At 27.0% G+C, this 20,130-nt stretch overlaps 4 protein-coding genes across 8 annotated transcripts in view; 1 reads left to right on the plus strand and 3 right to left on the minus strand.

Annotated features, from left to right (window-relative positions):
• LOC107161814 (methanethiol oxidase) lies at window positions 1–5,775 on the minus strand. 2 transcript variants are annotated; one of them, XM_089221226.1, is made up of 12 exons: window positions 5,663–5,775; window positions 5,515–5,544; window positions 5,248–5,420; window positions 4,988–5,170; window positions 4,741–4,900; window positions 4,024–4,164; window positions 3,787–3,952; window positions 2,589–2,686; window positions 2,332–2,519; window positions 2,123–2,268; window positions 688–810; window positions 1–195 (listed from the first exon to the last, which is right to left on the minus strand). In XM_089221226.1, the coding sequence occupies exons 2-12, from the start codon at window positions 5,519–5,521 to the stop codon at window positions 147–149; spliced, it is 1,434 nt and encodes a 477-aa protein (XP_089077352.1). In that variant the 5' UTR covers window positions 5,522–5,544; window positions 5,663–5,775; the 3' UTR covers window positions 1–146. The 2 variants fall into 2 exon arrangements, with proteins under 2 accessions (XP_089077352.1, XP_015363877.2); XM_015508391.2 differs by having other exon boundaries at window positions 5,515–5,723.
• Window positions 5,030–20,130, plus strand: part of LOC107161846 (FHF complex subunit HOOK interacting protein 2A-like) — an 18,873-nt gene continuing 3,772 nt past the window's right edge. The window contains exons 1-2 of one of the 3 annotated variants that reach the window (XM_015508428.2): window positions 5,120–5,172; window positions 16,501–16,590. In XM_015508428.2, the coding sequence (XP_015363914.1) occupies window positions 16,576–16,590 (15 nt within the window). In that variant the 5' untranslated portion in view covers window positions 5,120–5,172; window positions 16,501–16,575. Of the gene's footprint in view, window positions 5,173–16,500; window positions 16,591–16,847; window positions 16,980–20,130 lie in introns of those variants that run through there. The other 2 variants (XM_089221224.1, XM_089221223.1) reach the window with 2 other exon arrangements.
• Window positions 9,391–16,752, minus strand: Balat (Beta-alanine transporter). The gene is made up of 10 exons (XM_015508429.2): window positions 16,509–16,752; window positions 16,310–16,418; window positions 11,327–11,430; window positions 11,066–11,220; window positions 10,836–11,004; window positions 10,566–10,692; window positions 10,370–10,488; window positions 10,076–10,290; window positions 9,800–9,978; window positions 9,391–9,724 (listed from the first exon to the last, which is right to left on the minus strand). The coding sequence occupies exons 1-10, from the start codon at window positions 16,730–16,732 to the stop codon at window positions 9,590–9,592; spliced, it is 1,536 nt and encodes a 511-aa protein (XP_015363915.1). The 5' UTR covers window positions 16,733–16,752; the 3' UTR covers window positions 9,391–9,589.
• mRpS33 (mitochondrial ribosomal protein S33) overlaps window positions 19,392–20,130 on the minus strand; it is an 18,158-nt gene continuing 17,419 nt past the window's right edge. The window contains exons 2-3 of one of the 2 annotated variants that reach the window (XM_015508431.2): window positions 19,819–19,948; window positions 19,392–19,737 (exon numbers count right to left, since the gene is read on the minus strand). In XM_015508431.2, the coding sequence (XP_015363917.1) occupies window positions 19,513–19,737; window positions 19,819–19,941 (348 nt within the window). In that variant the 5' untranslated portion in view covers window positions 19,942–19,948 and the 3' untranslated portion in view covers window positions 19,392–19,512. Of the gene's footprint in view, window positions 19,738–19,818; window positions 20,116–20,130 lie in introns of those variants that run through there. The other variant, XM_015508432.2, reaches the window with a different exon arrangement.

The raw sequence follows: 20,130 nt of genomic DNA on the forward strand, positions 1-20,130 counted from the left end.
TTAAAAATCTATATGATGTTTATTATTGTTTTTCAAATATTAATACGTATACTACAATATTACATATTTTTTGTTACTCTAATTACAATAAATACATAAACTATCTGATCTAAATAAAATAAATGTTTACATTTTTTCTTTACTTTCTAATCTTCAGCCAACCAAATATCTGAAGTACAATCACCTCCTGGATACCTATGGTAAATAAAATGTCATATTACAGCACAATTTTACAAAATTGCAGATGTGTACAATGATAAATGACCGTATGAATATATTAATATTATGGAAATATATATAATGCAAGTATGACTTTTTTCTCCTTAATTAAAAAATACTATTCCCCATTGATCCATCACTATTTTGGAATAAATCAGAACTTTTTTTTCTTAGAGGTCTTAAAAAATATTAAAATTTAAACTTTAAACAATATCAACAGATAAATACTCAGGATTTATAAGATTAAAAACTACACAATAGGCAACTATTTTGAATAAAATAAAAATAATTAATGGCAGTATTATTATAGTAAATTCTAATTAATTCTATAAGTTACAAAAAAATTAAACATCAACCTATTTTATTTTATTCTTGAGTATTTAATTTCATCATATATGTCATTTATCATTAACATTAATTCAATTTATATAGGTAGTTTGTTCAATAATTCAATATGACAATATTTACCTTGTTTCATGTGCCATGATAGGACCATCGGGTTCTTTTCCAAAATCTACTAAAAAATCCTGATCCAAAGATAAGCCTCCTTTAATAGTATCCACATCAAGTTTGACTAATGTAGATCCATGTCTGTAATTATTTTGTTTTAATGGTTTAAATTTTTAGTAGTTGTATATTTATTTTTAAACCTACGGAGAATGAGATTATTCTACATGAATTATAAAGAAGTAGTTCATTTATGTAGCTAAATTGTATTTTATAGCAAAATAATAATCATAAATTAATCCAAACATCAGAATTGAAAATAATAATAATATAGGTATCACTCAGTGCATCTCAGTTTATAAAATTATAACTGTGTATCATAAATAAAATAATAATAATATAATTATTATTTTGTATAAAAAATATTTATATAAATTATTTGGTAATCGGTCAAAATAACCAAATTTATCCGTTTTTACGTAAATTAATATATTACACTTTACTTTCTAATAAAATTAACTCAAATATCAAATTATTTAATTATAAAAATATACCTTATATATAATAATTGCATAAATATAATATATAAATTACGTTAGTTGTAATAATATCACAAAATATACTGCACACACATTAGTCAAATAGTCAAATAATATACTACACTATTTTCTAAAAATTTAGAAAATCAATTTTAAAAATCAATTAATTATTATGAATTGTAAAATAAATTACATTAATAGTACCTAATAACATCATAAACTATACTGCACATACATTAGTCAAACCCCTGTGTTGAGTTTTTAATTGTTGTTGATATATGTCTATATATATAATATTAACGAAACTCGCCAAGCGGCCAAGCTCAGCTCATGGATTGACGCGCAGTATACATACACGCACATTTTTTTTTAAACATTTTTAAATTTTTAGAAAATAGTGTAGGTAATCATTTTTTTAGCAAATTATTCCTGTATTCATAAAAACAAATTGTTTTACATTTTATTTTATATTATTTGACTATTTGACTAATGTTTGTGCTGTATATTTTGTGATATTATATTATAATTATTATACTACTAACGTAATTTATATATTTAGGAGTTAATGTTATTAGAAAGTAAAGTGTAATCTACTAATTTACGTAAAATTTGGATATTTTAAGTATTTTGACCGTTGGATATTTTGGTTTGGATATTTTGTCCTAGATTCAAATTACTTATATGTATATGTAAATAGGTAATTACTTAATTATACTACAGAAAATGTATAAATTCTATGACTCAATACGTTTAGTGGTAAATGAAACTCTTATAATTGTGTTAACCAATATCAAGGTATGAAGACATCTAATTAAAATTTTAGAGGAATATTTGTTCTATTTCTTCAAAGTTATAGAGATTCTATAAGATACCAAGACATATTGTATTTTTTACCAAAGAATTAATAATAAACTTACTTCACCGATTCTGGATAAAACTGTTTATCCCATGGCGTAAATAAAGAAGTAGTTACATATAGCCTTTTTCCATCTAAGCTTAACTGGAGCATTTGAGGTGAACCAAATAAACGTCTTTCTTTGATATATACAGGTTCAGGTTGTTCCTATAAATCAATAAATTTACTTACCTACTTATAATATCCTTGTTATCATTTAAAAATACATACATTGAGCTCAGAGTCTTTTACAACAGTTAATAATCCATCTTTCAACAATTGTCCGCCTAAAAATATTTGGCCAACTAGTTTAGGCTTGCTGGTATTTGTTATATCATACTGCCTGACATCTCCGTGCAACCAATTAGAAAAATATAGATATTTATCATCCAATGATATCAGAATATCTGTGATCATACCTTAAATAATAAACCAATATTTTTATTTTTTAAACTTTACTTGAGTATTTGTTAATCAATATAATATACCGGAAATTTCATTTAATCCATTAGAACCCTTTACAGTTTTCTTAGGCACGGATATCACTTTTTCGGATTCCCAGGTACCATCATCAGTGCGAAAAAATCTTCAAACATTTTAAATTTATAAAATTGTACAACTTATGTATATATATCCTGATGTAATGTGAATTGTTAAAATTTATTGGCATATATCTCCCAATATACCTACCAATGAACTGATACTGTGAACTGTATTAATAAAGAAAATACTGTCTACAATATAAATTTGATTCATTTCAGTGATTTTACATAGATTAAATAAAGTAAAAATATTATGTTTTTATAAATTATTTAAAAAATTAAAACATTGATACAGGCGATACAGCCATATAGGTAGGTAATTATGATTAATAAGTAATAACTAATATAACTGTCGGTTCTTTGGTTAAAATCATAGCATAATATAAAGTATGCAAATCTTTGATAAGCATTTTTAAAGGTTGATTATAGTCTACTATAATAGTCTAAATAACTCTCTTTAACATGCAAAAATCAACTGTAAACAAACTAAACTTTAGTTAGGTAGGTACCTATAAACTATGATCTAGAGTTCACCAATTTATAGTTTTGAAGGACCAGATTGGGTATATAGAAATTGTTCACTGGCTATCAAAATTACAGATAGTGAAAAAACCATTGAACAACAATTATAAATTACAACAACCCTTTTTACTAGTTTTTTCTTGTTTGCAGATTGGGTAAATTTTGTCTGTGGGCCACCATTTAGTGACCCCTGTATTAGGTTATAATTACAAATTAAAATTTTGTTGATTTTATAACATATACAATGAAATGTATAAAGAAAAAAAGCATAGTGGTTAAAAATGAAAAATAATATATACAAATAGAGATATCTTAGCTAGCTATAAATGAACTCAACACATTGTTAGACTCAGGCCCGTCGTAAGACAATTTCCGCCCTAAAGCGAATAAAAATAATAATTAAATTTCTGTCTTTTTTGGAAATTTAATATTAAAATTTGACGCCTCAATTTTTTTAAATGTTATGCCGCTCTAAAGCAACGTATGGCTTGCTTGTACCCTAGCGACGGGCCTGGTTAGACTACATACTTTAGGTAGGTACTAAGGTACTTATATTTATTTTTTAGGTAGTATACAAAACAGTGGTATACAGCATATTGGGAGATAGGCCAATTATTAATACCTAAAAATGGTGCTATTTACTGCACAACCAACAAATCCTTCTGATGCTTTAGGATTGTGTAAGAATCGTATTTCTAAAGGAGCTATGCCATCAATACCCAAATCAATAGTCTGCAATAATTTTCTCTCAGACCAAGAATAAAAATTAATGGACCTTCCATATTTCTCTATTTTATAAACATTTAAGATTATAACTTTGTGTTAAATAAATAAATTATTATATAAACATTGTAAATACCAATGTCGTTAATATGATCAGCAATAAAACCAGTTTTGAAGTCTTTAGGTGTTCCCCATTCAGATGATACTAAAACATTCCAGTATGGTTGATACCAAAAGTCATATCCAAATTTTGCAGTGTCACCTTTTGTCCATGTTTCTACAGTTGTTAATAAAGTTAAATAAATAAATAATAAATAGCCTTATAGGCAGTGTTTGGAAAGAAAGTTGTTCACAAACGCACATTCATAATTAATGAATGATACACAACATCATTCATTTTTTTTCCAAATAGAATGTGAATGTGAATGACGTTAATATTTTTAATGAATTTGAGCAATTTGTGAGACGCTCAATTGATTTACTATTTCATAAATATATGTCTATAATTTAGATACTTTAAAGAATGTACATGCTCTAAAGTCTAAATTATATTTTAATTTTTTGGTTAAGTCCTATATGTTTATGGGTGTTTATATTAACTGCTGGACGCTGATATGGTAAACTATTCATAAAAAAAAATTAAATGCACAACCTAATGAACTCAATGTTTCAAAGAACATGAACGTGTTCGTTTGATAAGAACACAAACATGAATGTAAACAAATTCATTTTCTAGCAAACTTTCCAAACATTGCTTATATAGCCATATAGGTACATACATAAATGTTTGGCAGTTTTTATAATTTGTATTAAAATGGTACATAAGACTCAATTTTATTGAATTTTTATTTACCTTTAATTACTCCTTTTTCAGCATCTATCAATAAAAAATCACCTTTCCCATTACCATCAGCATCGCCCATCGTTGAAATCATAACATTGCCATTAGGTAAGCAATGAGTTGTATGTAAAGTTGATACATTTAAAGCATGGACTTCACTTGGTTCAATAGTCTATCAAATCAAAGTAAAAAAATAATTTACTAATCTGCGTTTTAATGTGGCATCAACTGTTAAACATTAAGTAATTATTTTAATAACCTTATGTAATTTAGGAGCTTTTACATCTGTTACATCCAAAATGTAAATTCGATCTGATCCTAAAGAAGGCAAAATAATTTTATTTCGGCTTTTTGTACAATCGTCGTAACAACTACTACAAGTGTTCCATCCAAAATGATGTAGTTCATCACCAATATGTTCTACGCTTGTCCTAAAGATTACCTGTAAGTAACAAAATGTTGGTACATATAAATAATATTCATATTAAGATGCAACACAAAATGTATTGTTATTGTTACTTGAGAATATGTAGGACTATTTGGGTCCACATCAATAGTGGCCAAATAATCTGATTTTTTTTTTGTTAATGCATTTGGTTGAATACAAATAGTATACAAAATTGTTTCACGTTTGCCATTAATATATGCATCTAAGGGACTTTTGTAACCGGGTCCACATTGATTTTTACAATCTAGGTAGTATTCAACATATAAAATTAGTTTTTTAATACCGTAACAGATATCACTTAATCTATTTATTTTTCATAAATACATTAAAATACTTACTTGCCATTGCAACTACTCAATCTATGAAGGCTTTGTAAAGGCAAAAATAAAAATCTAGTTGTGAGTATTATGAAATATACTATGCAAATTGCAATGTTATTTTTACAAAATGACTAATAATTTATATTATATCAATATTAATAATTACCTGCCTAATAATTAAATAAAAATATCTACTAAAAATAATAATGATCGAACCAAATTGTAATATAATATAATATAGTATAATATAATGAAAACAAATTAAATACAACTACCTACTGAAATAAGGTGTAACACCCAACTAATTAAAACAGTTATCACTAAGTAGGAAATAAAAAGTAAAAGTAAATAAGAGTTCAATAAATAAATACTGAACTATCATTAACTTGGTGAGTAGGTTCTTATTTGATAGATAATATATTATCTATAGTAATAGTTATAATTAACTATTAACTTACAGTTATTTTGTAATTATTAAAAATAATGAAGATAAGCAATTTACCTGTGCCTAATAACCTAACAAGAGATACAATCATATTATTATATTAGTATTTATTATATAAAGTCAGCAATAATAAATGAATAAACCCGAAGTATAGTATAAATTTATATAATATTTATGTATATGTGAAAATTAAAAATTAAAAAGTGGACAGGTAACGGTCTGCTGTACATTATAGATACAGTAGATACATAGATACATAGATACAGTACTAGAATCATTGGCCAGTATAACAGGTATGTTAATTAGAATTCGATGACAAAAAATCATTAAATACCTACGAAAAACGATTCTAAGCAAAGACTGGGACTATCAATCTATAATATGATGATATTGTGATTTAAGTAGGTAATTTATTTAAATTTTAGGCATTAGCTCTACAGTAGGCACTTCTTCCATAAAAAGATTAATTTGAAAATGTCACTGTGATTTTCGTGTATAAAAATATATAACAATGTAGGTATCTGACTCTTTAAATTTCTAGTACCCACGAATAATGTTTTTAAATTACAATAAAATATCTATAAAATCATCAAGCTTGGTTTTTAAAAACTAAAAATTCCAAATTTGAATTGTCTGTAAAAAATAACTGCCGACTGTAAGAATAATAAATTATATGTAGCACATTCAACTTAATGAAAGAGACTCTAGTTGGTGTATTCGGCATGTAAAAATTTCAAATTCCTAGTAGTTTTCAAAAGCGTCTATGAGATAAAAATATTTGGAAAATAAGAATTTTGGTGTAATTCTAAATACCTTAGATAATTTCATGAAATTTACACAAAATATTTGTTTTATCATATCTGATACTTGGTAAAATGTTCATAATGTTTTGACTCGTTTTGAGCTGATTCCGGATATTTAAATTTTTTTAGTTTTTTCCTAATAGATGTCAATATATTTTTGTTCATTGCAGGGTAAAAAAATTCACAAGTTTAATATAAAGTTCCTGATATTTTGTTATGATAACAGTTGAAAAGATTAAATATATAGGTACAATTTTTTTATAAGCTTTTAAAGATCAATTTAACAACATTTAATAAATTCAAAATTTACTAATTATTTTATGGTTAAAATGTATAAAATATTCAAATTTTCAATGCTGCGTGTAAGTTAATGATTTGATCATGCTCGGTTTTCGTATACATTGATTTTATATAATTAAATTCAAATTTAACAGATTCATTATAATGACACAATTTTTTCCCCCGATTTAGAACCGACAGCAGATGAGGGTCAGTTTGCACATTACCAATCCTCCGCTGCCATCGTTTATTAATGAAAAACATTTAAAATTAAAACATTTAAATACAATATTTAACAAACGACTATACATAGCGTAAGTAGTTAAAATCAGAAATCTTCTGCACTTCTTCACCTAATACCTACTAAACAATATAGTAAATGATGGTCATGACATCATGCAGTCCCGTTTGTCGATCATATTTCCCAGCCCGGTGTCGCATGCACGGGTCGGCCTGGAATTCTGTTCTGCTGATTTCCCGGAGGGAGCTCAGTCGTTTAGAGCAACTCTTGCTTTGTTCTCAGCTAGCCTCTCATCTTACTTCTTGCATCTAAGAATATCTTCAACCATTTCATAGAAGGCCCGTGTGCCGCGTTGAAAGGCAGCCAGCAGTTATAATGACACCTAATGTACAGCGTTATAATAACTTACTTGCTCGCTTTTTATTTTACTACAGATAGATTAAAAACTTATTAACTTGATATTCATTATTTTTGCAAACTGACTTAAAATAATATATAATATAAATTTTATTTTATAATATAAATATAATTTACTAACAATGAATCTGGCAACGCTGTATGGAAAAAGTCAGGTAAAAAGGTTCGCAATCGTGATACGGGAAAAGGTCCGTTCGCAATTATTCCATTCGCAATCGCATGGGCGTATTTATGGGGGTGTCTGAGGGGCTTCAGCCTCCCTCCCCGAAATTCAGGAATTTTTTATGAAGTCTACTTATTATGTCCTATCAGATGTAAATTTTCTAACTCATATAGGCTGAATTGGGAATTTCAGTTGGAGAAAATACCATAGCCCCCCCCCAAAAAAAAAAAAAAAAATCTAAATACGCCCCTGCGCAATCGTATGTCACCCATTTGAAATTACTATTAGACCTATTGTTCAAATCGTAAAGAAAAAACTCGTTCCCTTGCATGCCGTATACTACGCGTGGTCTGACATCCTTTTTTTGCACCGAACAACACAGGATGAAAGTCATTCCTTGATCTCGTTTTTTAGCATAAACCATTGTCCATTTCAGAACCACACTTATGACATGGAAATGTTTCTTCTACAGTATCTAATAAACCGCGCTCCTTTAAAAACGCAGTGGCATTCTCTTCACTCTGATGAGACAGTCAAATAAAGATCTTTTAATTGCATAGGTAATGCACACGAATACACGATATACAAAATGGACACAAATATAAACGCAGTACAACACAATCGATAACCAATACGTAACTACTTACTAAAAAACTTATTAAGTAGCACAGTAATAATTGTAAGTAGGCTAGGTCGTTAGGTGTATCAACAATTTCAACTTTTAATAATTATAAACATAGTTGAAAAATAGAAGATATGATATATATATTAATATATTATATCAGAACATTTTATCTGACCAATTTTATATCATCTTTTAGTGATTTAGTGGATGTACGTTTTTATTAAATAAATATGTTTTTCTGCTATGATAGGTATGTGGTTTACATTTATGATGGTAGACTGCATGTATTTTTAATCTGCATATTAGAGCAGCACCTGTTTTTATTTTTGTTAAGCTTTTAGTCAGTGACTATAAAAGCTCTACAGTTATTTTAAATAAAACAAAATTAATATAAAAACAAAACCATAATCTAATATGAAAAAATTATTTTTTTGATAACCACTTAAGATTTAACGCTGGGAAGAGGTTAAAAAGGAGTGCTAAGAAAGATTATCCGGGTAACTGAAAAAAATTATGCATTTGGTACATAAAAATAAGGGCAGTTAAATAGTAATAAGTGTGAGGGGTTGCAGACGCTTTTGGTCTTCTACATGTTAGTAGTGTGTAAGGGAGAGAATTATTAAATCAAAGTTATGAAAGGCGTGGTTGATAGTGACACTTGCAGCTGAGATCTTGGTAAATCTAAATTATTGAATATGACGTGGCCCATTTGGCTCCTGTTTTATAAAAGATATCTAGTTTAAAAAAATAATAATGTTAAAATGTATCCTATAAAGATTCCAGTTGTGTAAATATAAATCCTTCCCACCCCATTTAGAATTAGGATTGTATCAAGAGGCAATTTTATGTTTTAAATAAATTATAAAAATATATTATTGATACCAATACTTCAATACTATTTACTGAAATAGGTGAAAATGATTTACTGAAATAGCTGATGACACAACGGTATATTAAATAATATTTTTAATTTCTTATATAAGTAAAAAAAAGGCTTTTTATATAATGTAAAAGAAAATATAACTTGATCAATTTATAAATTAAGCACACCAAGTGAAGAATTAAAATTATGTACATTTCATTATTTTCATAAATAAATGTAAATGTGATTATTTATTTATCACTTGTACTTTTCTCCGTCGTCCAAAGTTTGTGGCAGATGACAATTTTTCGTTTCTGGTAAAATAAGTGTAACAAGCGCACCAATTATTTGCAATGCACCCATTACAATGAGTGATAATTGAGAGCCCATTCCCTAATTGATATTTTTTCAAAGTTTAAAATTGATTTATCATATGATAATATGATATTACTTAATATAAATTATTACCACATAATTAATGACAGGAAGTCCAACAGGTCCGATCATACCAGCTACTGAACTAACACTAATTCCCAAACCTCTAACTACAGTTGGATATAATTCTGGTGCAAATAAAGAAAGAATAACATAAGACGACGAAATTCCCATTTTTCCGATACAAAACATTATCAAGGTCCACTGATCATCTAAAAAAATAACACGCAAATAAAATATAAAAAGTTCTAAAGTCATCAGCATATAATAGTTATTAAGTAGATAGGTATATTTCGTTTATTTGCAAACCTAGAATGGGAAAAGTAGCAGCTAAGCAAGCACATCCTCCAATCAACATGCTGATAAGTAGTAAACTTTTTCTGCCAAATTTTTCCATCGCAGGCCATAATACTATATATGTGGGTAATTCAACAGCACCGGCCAAAAAAAAGTTTAAATGTTCATCAGAACTTAGAGCTGGTGCATAATAAGAAAGTCCAACATAAACAGTTGTGTTAACAAACCTTAGTGAAAAATATACATAGAAATAATTACAGTTAAAATAATTATTAAAAATCTAATAAATACTAAAAAAAAAAATACCATATAAAAGTTATTGATATTGTTTTCAAACGTAAATTCGGTGTCTTGAATAAATGAAACACGTTATATTTCTTAATTGTTTTACTTTTTTGATTTTTAAATTCCTTTTCATATTTAATCTTATTTCCATAAAATTATAAAAACATACATAGGTATATGTGTTTATTTAAAAAAACATTGAATATAATCAATATACCTTCAATTGGTCCATATAATCCAAAGAAATATCTTTTCCGTTTACTTTCGCCATTTTTAATAAAATTGGTTTTGCTTTTTCAAATTTTCCGCATGCCAAAAGCCATCTCGGGGATTCAGGGAAACTCCTAAATATGAAAATTAATATAAAATATATAATTTTTAAATGGCAAATGGTGTATGTTACGTATATTTTATTTTATACAACTGTAAATTAAATAAACATTCATAATTTAAAATAAATAAAATATATTTATGTATTTTTACTTACCACCAGTAAAGGAAATAAACAGTAAATGGTAAAGATGTAGCTAAAGCAAGTTGACGCCAATCGCGAAAAGCATATAAGACTAACGATAGAAGAACCATACCGATAGAATGAGCAATGTTGGTAAGTAGAATACATGTAGTTCGATGAGCTGGACCAACAAATTCTATGGCTATATTAAAAAAATTATATGTAAAATACTGAAATTTCTGAAATTTTGTATTTGGTCTTACGGAGCACATTAGGAGTTGCTAAAATTGCTGGTACCGTAAAACCTACTCCGATTCTGAAGATTAACCACGTCCAAAAATCTTTGGCAAATGCAGTAGCTATACCAAATATACACTCGATAAATAGATAAATGAAAAACGCTGGTCGTCTCCCAAGTCTACAAAGTTTAAATACAAATACATAGGTTATTGAAATGTAGAAATTTTGAAAAACGACTTGATAACACTGCAGATACCTATGTAAAGAAAAACATTTATACTAACCCATCTTGAATAAATCCAAATAGCAACATACCAAATAAACCACTGACACCAAATATTGTTAAGGCAAATGTTGGATAAAACTGTTTTGAACATACTAAATCCCACTGAAAAATAATTAAAGCATACAATCAAATTAAACCAAAATCAGATTTTGATTTTTGCGAGTGTTCACATCATATATTATTGATACACATATATCTACCAATCTACCCTAAAAGTTATTTTTCTTGTTCTATAGCAAGGTACATTCAAATTTCAAATATTTTTTGTATAGGAATAATAACTATAATATAGGTATTAAGCTCTCAACAAAATAAAATAAATTTAGCCATTCTTCATTTTCAGTAAATTAGTTTTATATTTGTAGTATAATATTGCATTATTAAAATTTTTGATTGTTAAAAACACTTGTTATGCATAGGGTAATCCATTTAAAAAAAGACAGTCATTATTTTAAAAAGTTTTCAAACTTTCTAAAAAAAATGTTTTTTAGTTATTTTTTATCGATATAATTTATAAGTTAATATTTTTTGAATGCCACAATGTATATTACATTATTTCGTATTCCCAAGCAGAATATTTTTCGTAGTATTTAAGTGAGATATAAAGAAAAAATTTCAAACAAGTAATTCATTATAGGTTAGTTTTAAACATTTAAAGTTTAGATGTTTGGATTGGATTTGAATGGGGTCACCTTAGTTGCGTAACGTAAAAGAGGTATACACGAATTGCGTCCCCCAAAATACAGGACGCAATTCATGTATTTTAATCAGGGGTTCTTAAACAACTAACAAAAATAAATAAATAACAATTATAAATATAATCACAAGTCATTTAATCGCAACAATTTTCGTTCATTGTATATGCATAAATTGTGAAAAATGCTCTAATAACTATAAGAAAATACCCCAAAATTGTCAAAAAATGCATTTAAAATTAATTTTATTGAAAATGCAAAAAAAAAAATTTCTTTTAAATAATGAAATAATCAGTAGCACCCAAAATATAGTACTTACAGATTAACATAATTTCAAAACGCCAGAAAAAAATATGGTTTTGCATCAAAATCACTGCCCTACTTAATGGTTATAGCTAAGCTAATGAACAATTTATTTGTCCGAAATTTGATCTTTGTGGATGAAATACTCCTAATAATCTTCTGCTTCAGAATATGAAATAAAAATACAAGATGTCATTAAAAAAGTAGAAAATAAACATAATTTTTTTTTAAATTCAGTTTTGAAATGATACCAAATAATGATATAAAATTAATATTTTAGAAAAAGTTAACTTTTCAAAACGTAATATACCCATATTGTTTATATTATAATATATTAAAATCAATATGTAGGTACAGAGATAGAGATCGATAGTGAAATAATTACAATAAAAGAATTTCAAGCTCTAGGATAATATGCCGAAAAAAATGGTTTATCATATTTTTTAACACACCTTATCAATTAAAATATATAATAGCTAGCTAAATAAAAAATTAAAAAAGCTGGTCAGTAAGTGGACGTCGCTCTGGTGTACATGCATTAGGATTAGGTTACAAGTGGGTTACTATTTAATGAATGGTATTAAATCTGAATTCAATTATATATAATATCATTGTATACGAAAAACTATTCTGAGTGGAGACGCATACAATTTAAACGTTTAATACATTTTTAACAACTGAAGAATTTGTAAATTTTCAATTAAATATATCTTGTCAAAATTTGAATTTTAAATGGTTATAAAAAAAAAGAAAAACGTGCTATTATATAAACTTATGGGGAACCTTGCAATACATTTTCAACTTTTTAGACCTAATGGATAACATTTTATTGATATTTATAGAATAAAAAACTAAAAAAACTGAAAAATTCAAATGTCTATTAATAGCTTAAAAATTGTTGAAATATTTTGAAAATTTTATAAAACAGAAACTAATAAAATAATGATATAGTGTGCATTCCAAATTCCTACAGTTATTTTGTTTTTGAATGACATTTAAATAATAAGAATATCAGTATTCGAGAAATTAAATGAATATCCAATATTATAATTCAAATGATGCACATAAAAATTTAATTTGACTTTCTGGTAGACATTTTTATTTGATAAAAGTAGACAAACTTATAAAGAATCTTCTATTGAATATTCAAATTTTAAAAATAAAAAGATACATTTTTATGAATTTCTATCTCAAAGTAATAATTGCAAATTGTCTGTGTATTAAATTCGTTTCCTGTGATTATGCAAGCAGTATATTTTTATACCTACATGTTGATAAAGTAAAACTACAGCCTAACAGTAAAATTATATAAAGTAATAATCTATTGCCACGATGACGATATTCAATTTAGTTTATCATTATTATGTAATTTTATTTGTTTTATCGAGAAAAGTTTAACAATTCCGAATGTGACGAAATTTGGTACAGAAGATAGGCTAAGTTAAAAAGTGATTTTCTTTTAGTTTGTTTTATTAATAAAATTAACGATGTTGTTTATATTATTATACTTTATGATCCTCTTGCACTTCGTTCCGCGTTAAAAATACCAACGCTATAACATGATTCAAAATTTTTTGTTTAATTCGTCGTTTAATACCTATCAAAAATGTTGATGAATATTGCGAAATGAATAATGCGAAAACAATAATAAATAGTTATAAATAATTCAAAACTTTATATTTGAAATCAATAGCAGCCTTACAATAATATTTAATATTTATTATTTTTTTTTGATTGAAAGATGGTGACACTATTTTCTTAGCACGATCATCCTCTTACCCCTGCAACTTTATTTGACTAATAATATGCATAAACCTGCTCCACAATCAGTGGCGTAATTACGGGGATGCACGACGGTGCACTTGCACCCCCAGGTATTATGTAGCAGGTGCAAAGATTTGCTGATTTTTTTAAAAATTTTGTTATCACTTTAATTAATTTCATATAAATATAATATTTTTATATGTATAACTACGTATCATATAGTACAGACACAGCACATATATAGTATTTAAAATATAGGCACATACAGATTTTGATATTTGTTTATGTTATATTGTTATCAAATATAAAAAGATACCTATAGTACACGCAAACAATTCAATTAGCTTTAAATATGAATAATATGACTTAATTTATCATTGGACCAATACAATTTTGCACCTGCTGAAATTTAATGGAATTGCGCCAATGTCCACAATGTACTATTTCGCTTAAAAAAAAAAACAAGTCCTGATAAGTAGTTCTAGAATTCACACCGTACAAAGATTTTGATTTCACATTTATATATTAAGATTTTTAAAAATAATAAACAAATATTAATAAATAAACAACAATTTTCATCGTAAATCTAAAAATGTTTGTGTGAGCACCTACCGAGGTTGGGCCTATCACTTTTTAACTTAGCCTATCTTCTGCCCATAGATCTAATATAGCTCTGATGCTCTGTACCAAATTTCGTCGCAATCGGTCCAGCGGTTTAGGAATGCATAAAGGACAAACAAACAGACTGAAATCCATTTTTATATACATAGATATCTAAATCCAACCGACTAATTATGAAAGTTCAAACATAATTATTTAATGAGATTTTTGATTTGAAACATTTGGTCATCAAATTCCAACTGTGGGTTTTTCTGGTCAGTGTTAAATAATTATTAATACATTTTTATTTTCCGATTCTATGTGACTGCAAAAGAACTATTTATATAGACATTAAGACGGTTATGTAAAGAATACTTTTGAAGAAAAGTCTCACATAGTATTTTAACACCCCCTTAATTTCATCTCTAGTTTCTTTTTTGCTCTAATGTAGCTGATTCGTATTGCTGCAATTTGCAGTAGTATCATATCTCATTTAATAATGACATTCGAACTTTTAACTTTTTTATGACCCTGACGAAGGTAGCTAAATAGTAGATATATAGTAGGGATGTATTTATAATCTCTGTAGAAGGAGGTGCCTGCTTAGTTTTTATTGGGTTTACGTAATATTTTCTCCAACACCTAGCATGATACACTTTTGGCATTGATATGGGTATCATATGATTGAATTTTGCAAAAATTTCGGATTTAAAATAAAAATAATGACAAGAGTAAAGTTTATAGAGATCTAATTTAAGTAAAACGCTATGATAATTAATGATAACCAATAAGAATTAAAATATATTCATTTACGTTTACAAGGTCATATACTTTATTAGATAGGTACCTATAGTACCCATTATACTATACAAAGTACAGACATACATGTATAGAAGTATAGAATATGGGATAATGTCCTACTATAATTCCAATCTGTAGTGCATTTGATCATGTGGGAGGAAGTGTATAATTTATTGTTCCTCAGTGTTTTTCACTTTTCACTTTTTAAATTTAACCTTTTATTGGTGAACATTAACATTATACATACAACAATGATTATTACTGTTGTACTGTTGTAATATCTACCTTTCAATTATTGCATTAAAAAAGTAGGTAATGATCGAAATTCAAAAGGTTTGAAAACGTTTTGTTTATATATAAGCAGAGGGGTCTTTTAATTAGGATGTACTATTCAAAAATAATTTAATGCACATCAATGATTAATAAAGTGGGATTTTCAAATATGTTTAGAATCAGTGTACCTACCTATGATTTAACTAAGGTAAAATATATTTTGTAATCTGTAAAAATAAAATCCATACATTTTAAATTATAATTTCTTAGAAATTATTTGAATACAAATTAACAGTACATTTGAAACAACCAATGTCTATACGTAGGTATGCCACCGCGATTTATGGACGTACAGGTATGTACTAATATAAAATTAGGTAAGTGCTTCTATAAATCCAAAAATAAGTAATATTGCAATAGCCAAACCCTATGATTTTGGATAATAATTATATCGTTAATTCACTGTTTAATAACGTTCAGCAATTTATTAAACACTAACAATTAACAATTTATTTTTCAAATAAAAATGCATTATTTAAATTTACTTCAGTCACAATTGTAGATAAATATCGACTATGATCATAATCCCAAAATTTGCACGTGTTATTCCTTGAATCCAGACACTGATTAATTTTAGATGTATAGTTAAAATTGCTGAAAATAAAGCATACCATTTATTTATAAAATAAAACATTAATAACAAATTAATCTATTGAACATAATATATATTTTATAGGTACTTACTATTCATCTTTACACCAATGTTCGGGGATGGAAGCCATAAATAATTGATTATAAGCATGAAATCCGCATGGCAAAACACAAGGTAAAACGACTAACCAGATTAGCTGTTTTTGGTACGAGCCATATTCACCAAAGTCTATTAACATTTTATCGAAATCCATTTTTAAACAGTTTAAAAAATGACCGAAAAGATGTATGGCTGATGCTCTAATGAAAATGCTCATATTATACACATTGGTATAGTGCAAGTTAATTTAACTCCCTCTTTTTTCTTCTTTTATAAAGCAATTATACATAGACTATAAAGCTATCATTAATAGGATTTTTTTATTAAGCAGGTAGCTTTAATATCTCTATTAATCAGTGGCGAGGCGTGATTTTTTGGTTGGAGAGATATTGGAAAAAAAAAAAGTTAAAAAACATATTGCACCTATTACGATTTGCGGTGGATGATGGCATGAAAACGCAAAGGTGACATCGATAATATTCGTAATTATTGAGAACAGTCAGTTCTGACTGACTGACTGAGTTCAGTCAGACTGAACCGACTGAGATAAAAGGAATACGAACGGCGAGACATGTCTCATAGTGTAGATAGTAAAGCCCACTCACATTAAATTCCTCCTGTACTCACGTATCCATTATTGGAAGATGAGGCGACACAATGTCTCTTTGATTAACACTATATTGGGATGGACTGTAACGCCAAGCTCGTATGCTTGTCCGTATCGCGTGCATCTAAACTATTTTGAATTGTATTCAACGAAAAACCTATTTTAACAAATTTAATATTGAAACATACATACATACATCATATTTATAACATAACGTTCAGATTTAATTTGTAAATCAATTTTTATAAAACAAAATTATTTGTTAAAGAGCTTGATGAAGTTGTAAAAATGAATTTATATGGATAAATAATTATGGTATTTTAATCATTTTGTTGCAGGTCAATTAGTCATTGAGAGAATAATGATAACATTTTAAATTTTAATAAAAAAACAGATATTTAGAGCGACCCACAAATTTCCAATCATTTTTAAAATGTTTTTATACCGATATAACAAGCTATCCTTAACTCTTACCTATAATAATAGGCTACTTATAGCATATAAAGATTAAAAAAATAATGAGAACTCCTTCCAAGTCTCAAAGAATCTATAATATAACTTTTTAGAGAAATGGTCTGTTAAGTTTTAATTAGGTTCATTAATTTAGGTTAAGTAATAAGGAGACATTTAAAAAATTAATTTCCCATTGACAGTAGGTACTTAATGTTTGTTGACCAATGAGCCATCTAAAGATAGTCAAGATGTGTGACGCGTGTGAGTGAGGCATTCTGGCATTCAACAATCATGAGTGAATGAACAAAACTAAAATAATAAATACTTTCTGTAACCAATAATTTGACATTAAAGTGCCAAAAATTGTTTTGTTAAATAATACACTAGTAAAAAAGTATATTACATTTTTTTACTAATTATAATAGTATTATAATATGTAATCAATTTACCAATGGTAATCATAGCTGAATAAATATAATTCAAACAAAAATCCCATGGAAAAATCATTTTCAGATTTTCTCAAATTTTTCTTTTTCCTGGGAAACTTTTCTAATTTTTCTTTACTATACTCGCTGGATTGAAAAAGGTATATATAACTACTTTAAATTCTAAAATATTTTTAATTTTTCTGAAGATTGTCTCAAAATATACTAATTTATTAGTGAAAACTATTAAAAGAGAATATTTTATTTAAACTATGTGCTAGTGGCCTGGTCTAAGGTAAATAAAAAATATTTTTGACTTTAAGACTTATTAAATGAAACTTCAAAAATATTTTTTTAGATAGCTTAGTACAAATATTAATGGATACAAATCTCAACATAATTTAAACCAGACTACTGGAACAAAATGTGCTGTTTTAACAATCAAACATCTAAATGTACGTAAACTAACATTCCACTTATTGCCATACAACCAATGGACAACAATATATAGGGCAATTTTAGGTATAGGGTGTCGCAACAGCTTTAAAGAAAATCATTAGTCTATTCTTACCCATTCATGATTAAACGGGCTAGGCTAGGCTATAACTATTATAATAAATTATACATTTTTTTTTTTTGAAATATAATCATAGGATAATACTGTATAACTGTTTGTTGAAATAATTTGTATTTGTAGTTCTGTAAAAACTATTGCAGAGAATATAAATATACTATTTTTTAATGATGTCATTCAGTGGCGTACACAGGATTTTCGAATGGGGGGGGGGCTAAATCTATATCGGTATTCGGTACCATAATAAACATAACGTTTATGCTTTGCTTAGACTAGGTCATTGTTACTAAAGATAATATGTTGTATTCAATACCGTTTTTTAGAAATATCATGGTTTGTACTTTGTCTTTTATAATATAAAATGTATTCCAAAGCATGGCCAATGGGAGGGGCTGAAGCCCCCTAAGCCCCCCCCCTGGGTACGCCACTGATGTCATTAGTGATTCTTAGATCTTAAAAATACAACTTTAGAAGAAAAAATGATTTGACAGAATTAAAAATTAAACCTTTTTCAATTCATTTTGAAGAAAAAAAAAATAGCACATATTATCCAGATATTTTCGTTTAGTTTATTTATTTTTAGATAATGCATATTAAATATACACTATACATAACACGATTATTTTTCAAATTGCTAAACAAATTATACAAGTTTACAACCACATACTACATCAATTGCAAAATTTGAAAGAAGATCAAAATTATTTGAAGGGGAGGTTATAACCTTACCATCAAATATCTCACTAGTGCTAACTGTTTAGATTTTTTTAAATATGACTTGTAAGGTATACAAAAAAATAAAAATATAAAGATCTAATAAAATTAATTAATCATATTTTTATTAACACATAACTACAACTTTTTTACTAAGAAAAATTGTCTCTAAGAACATAATGATTAGTTTTAGTACAAGAATGCAACTTTGAATGACTGAACAATTATATAATACTTTTAGCTTTTCTTTTTTTCTCTCCTTTAACAAATACTTTTCCCCTAAGAGCTTTGAGTCTTTTCATTTCTTCAATAAAGTCTTGATGTTCATCTCTAAACAAACCATATTCTCGAAGTTTTTTCATTAATAATCCCGTCTCTATATGACGAGGATAGTAGTTAATGACATTTTCTTTTTTGTATAATGGTTCTTCACTAAACATTTTCACTACCTGATCATTTTAAAAATATAAAAAATATAATAAAAATATTTGATACTAAGAAATTGGCATTGAAATAAAGTTAGTTCATACCCTCATAGATTTTTCATTAGTTGGCCGTACAACATCACCAAAAATACGATTGCTGAGCATTTTCATCCGATTTGCATAGTTAGTATTAGCATTGACAAGATCACAATACTTGTAAAAACGCATTATTAATCTAGAAAATATACAATTAATTTAATTGAGAGGTATAATTTTATTATAATATGTCATATTATTATAACTTTTTGGTTTAATTTAGTTTTTAGTTCAATATAATTTTAAATTTTAATCAAATTTTGTAAGTCAAGTCTGTGACTCTGTGAGCCAAGATGTTGAACATTATTTAATATTAATAAT

This window comes from Diuraphis noxia, unplaced genomic scaffold (assembly GCF_037042655.1).
Source record: "Diuraphis noxia isolate RWA-SAM2 unplaced genomic scaffold, SU_Dnox_SAM2 contig0002, whole genome shotgun sequence".
Taxonomy (NCBI): domain Eukaryota; kingdom Metazoa; phylum Arthropoda; class Insecta; order Hemiptera; family Aphididae; genus Diuraphis; species Diuraphis noxia.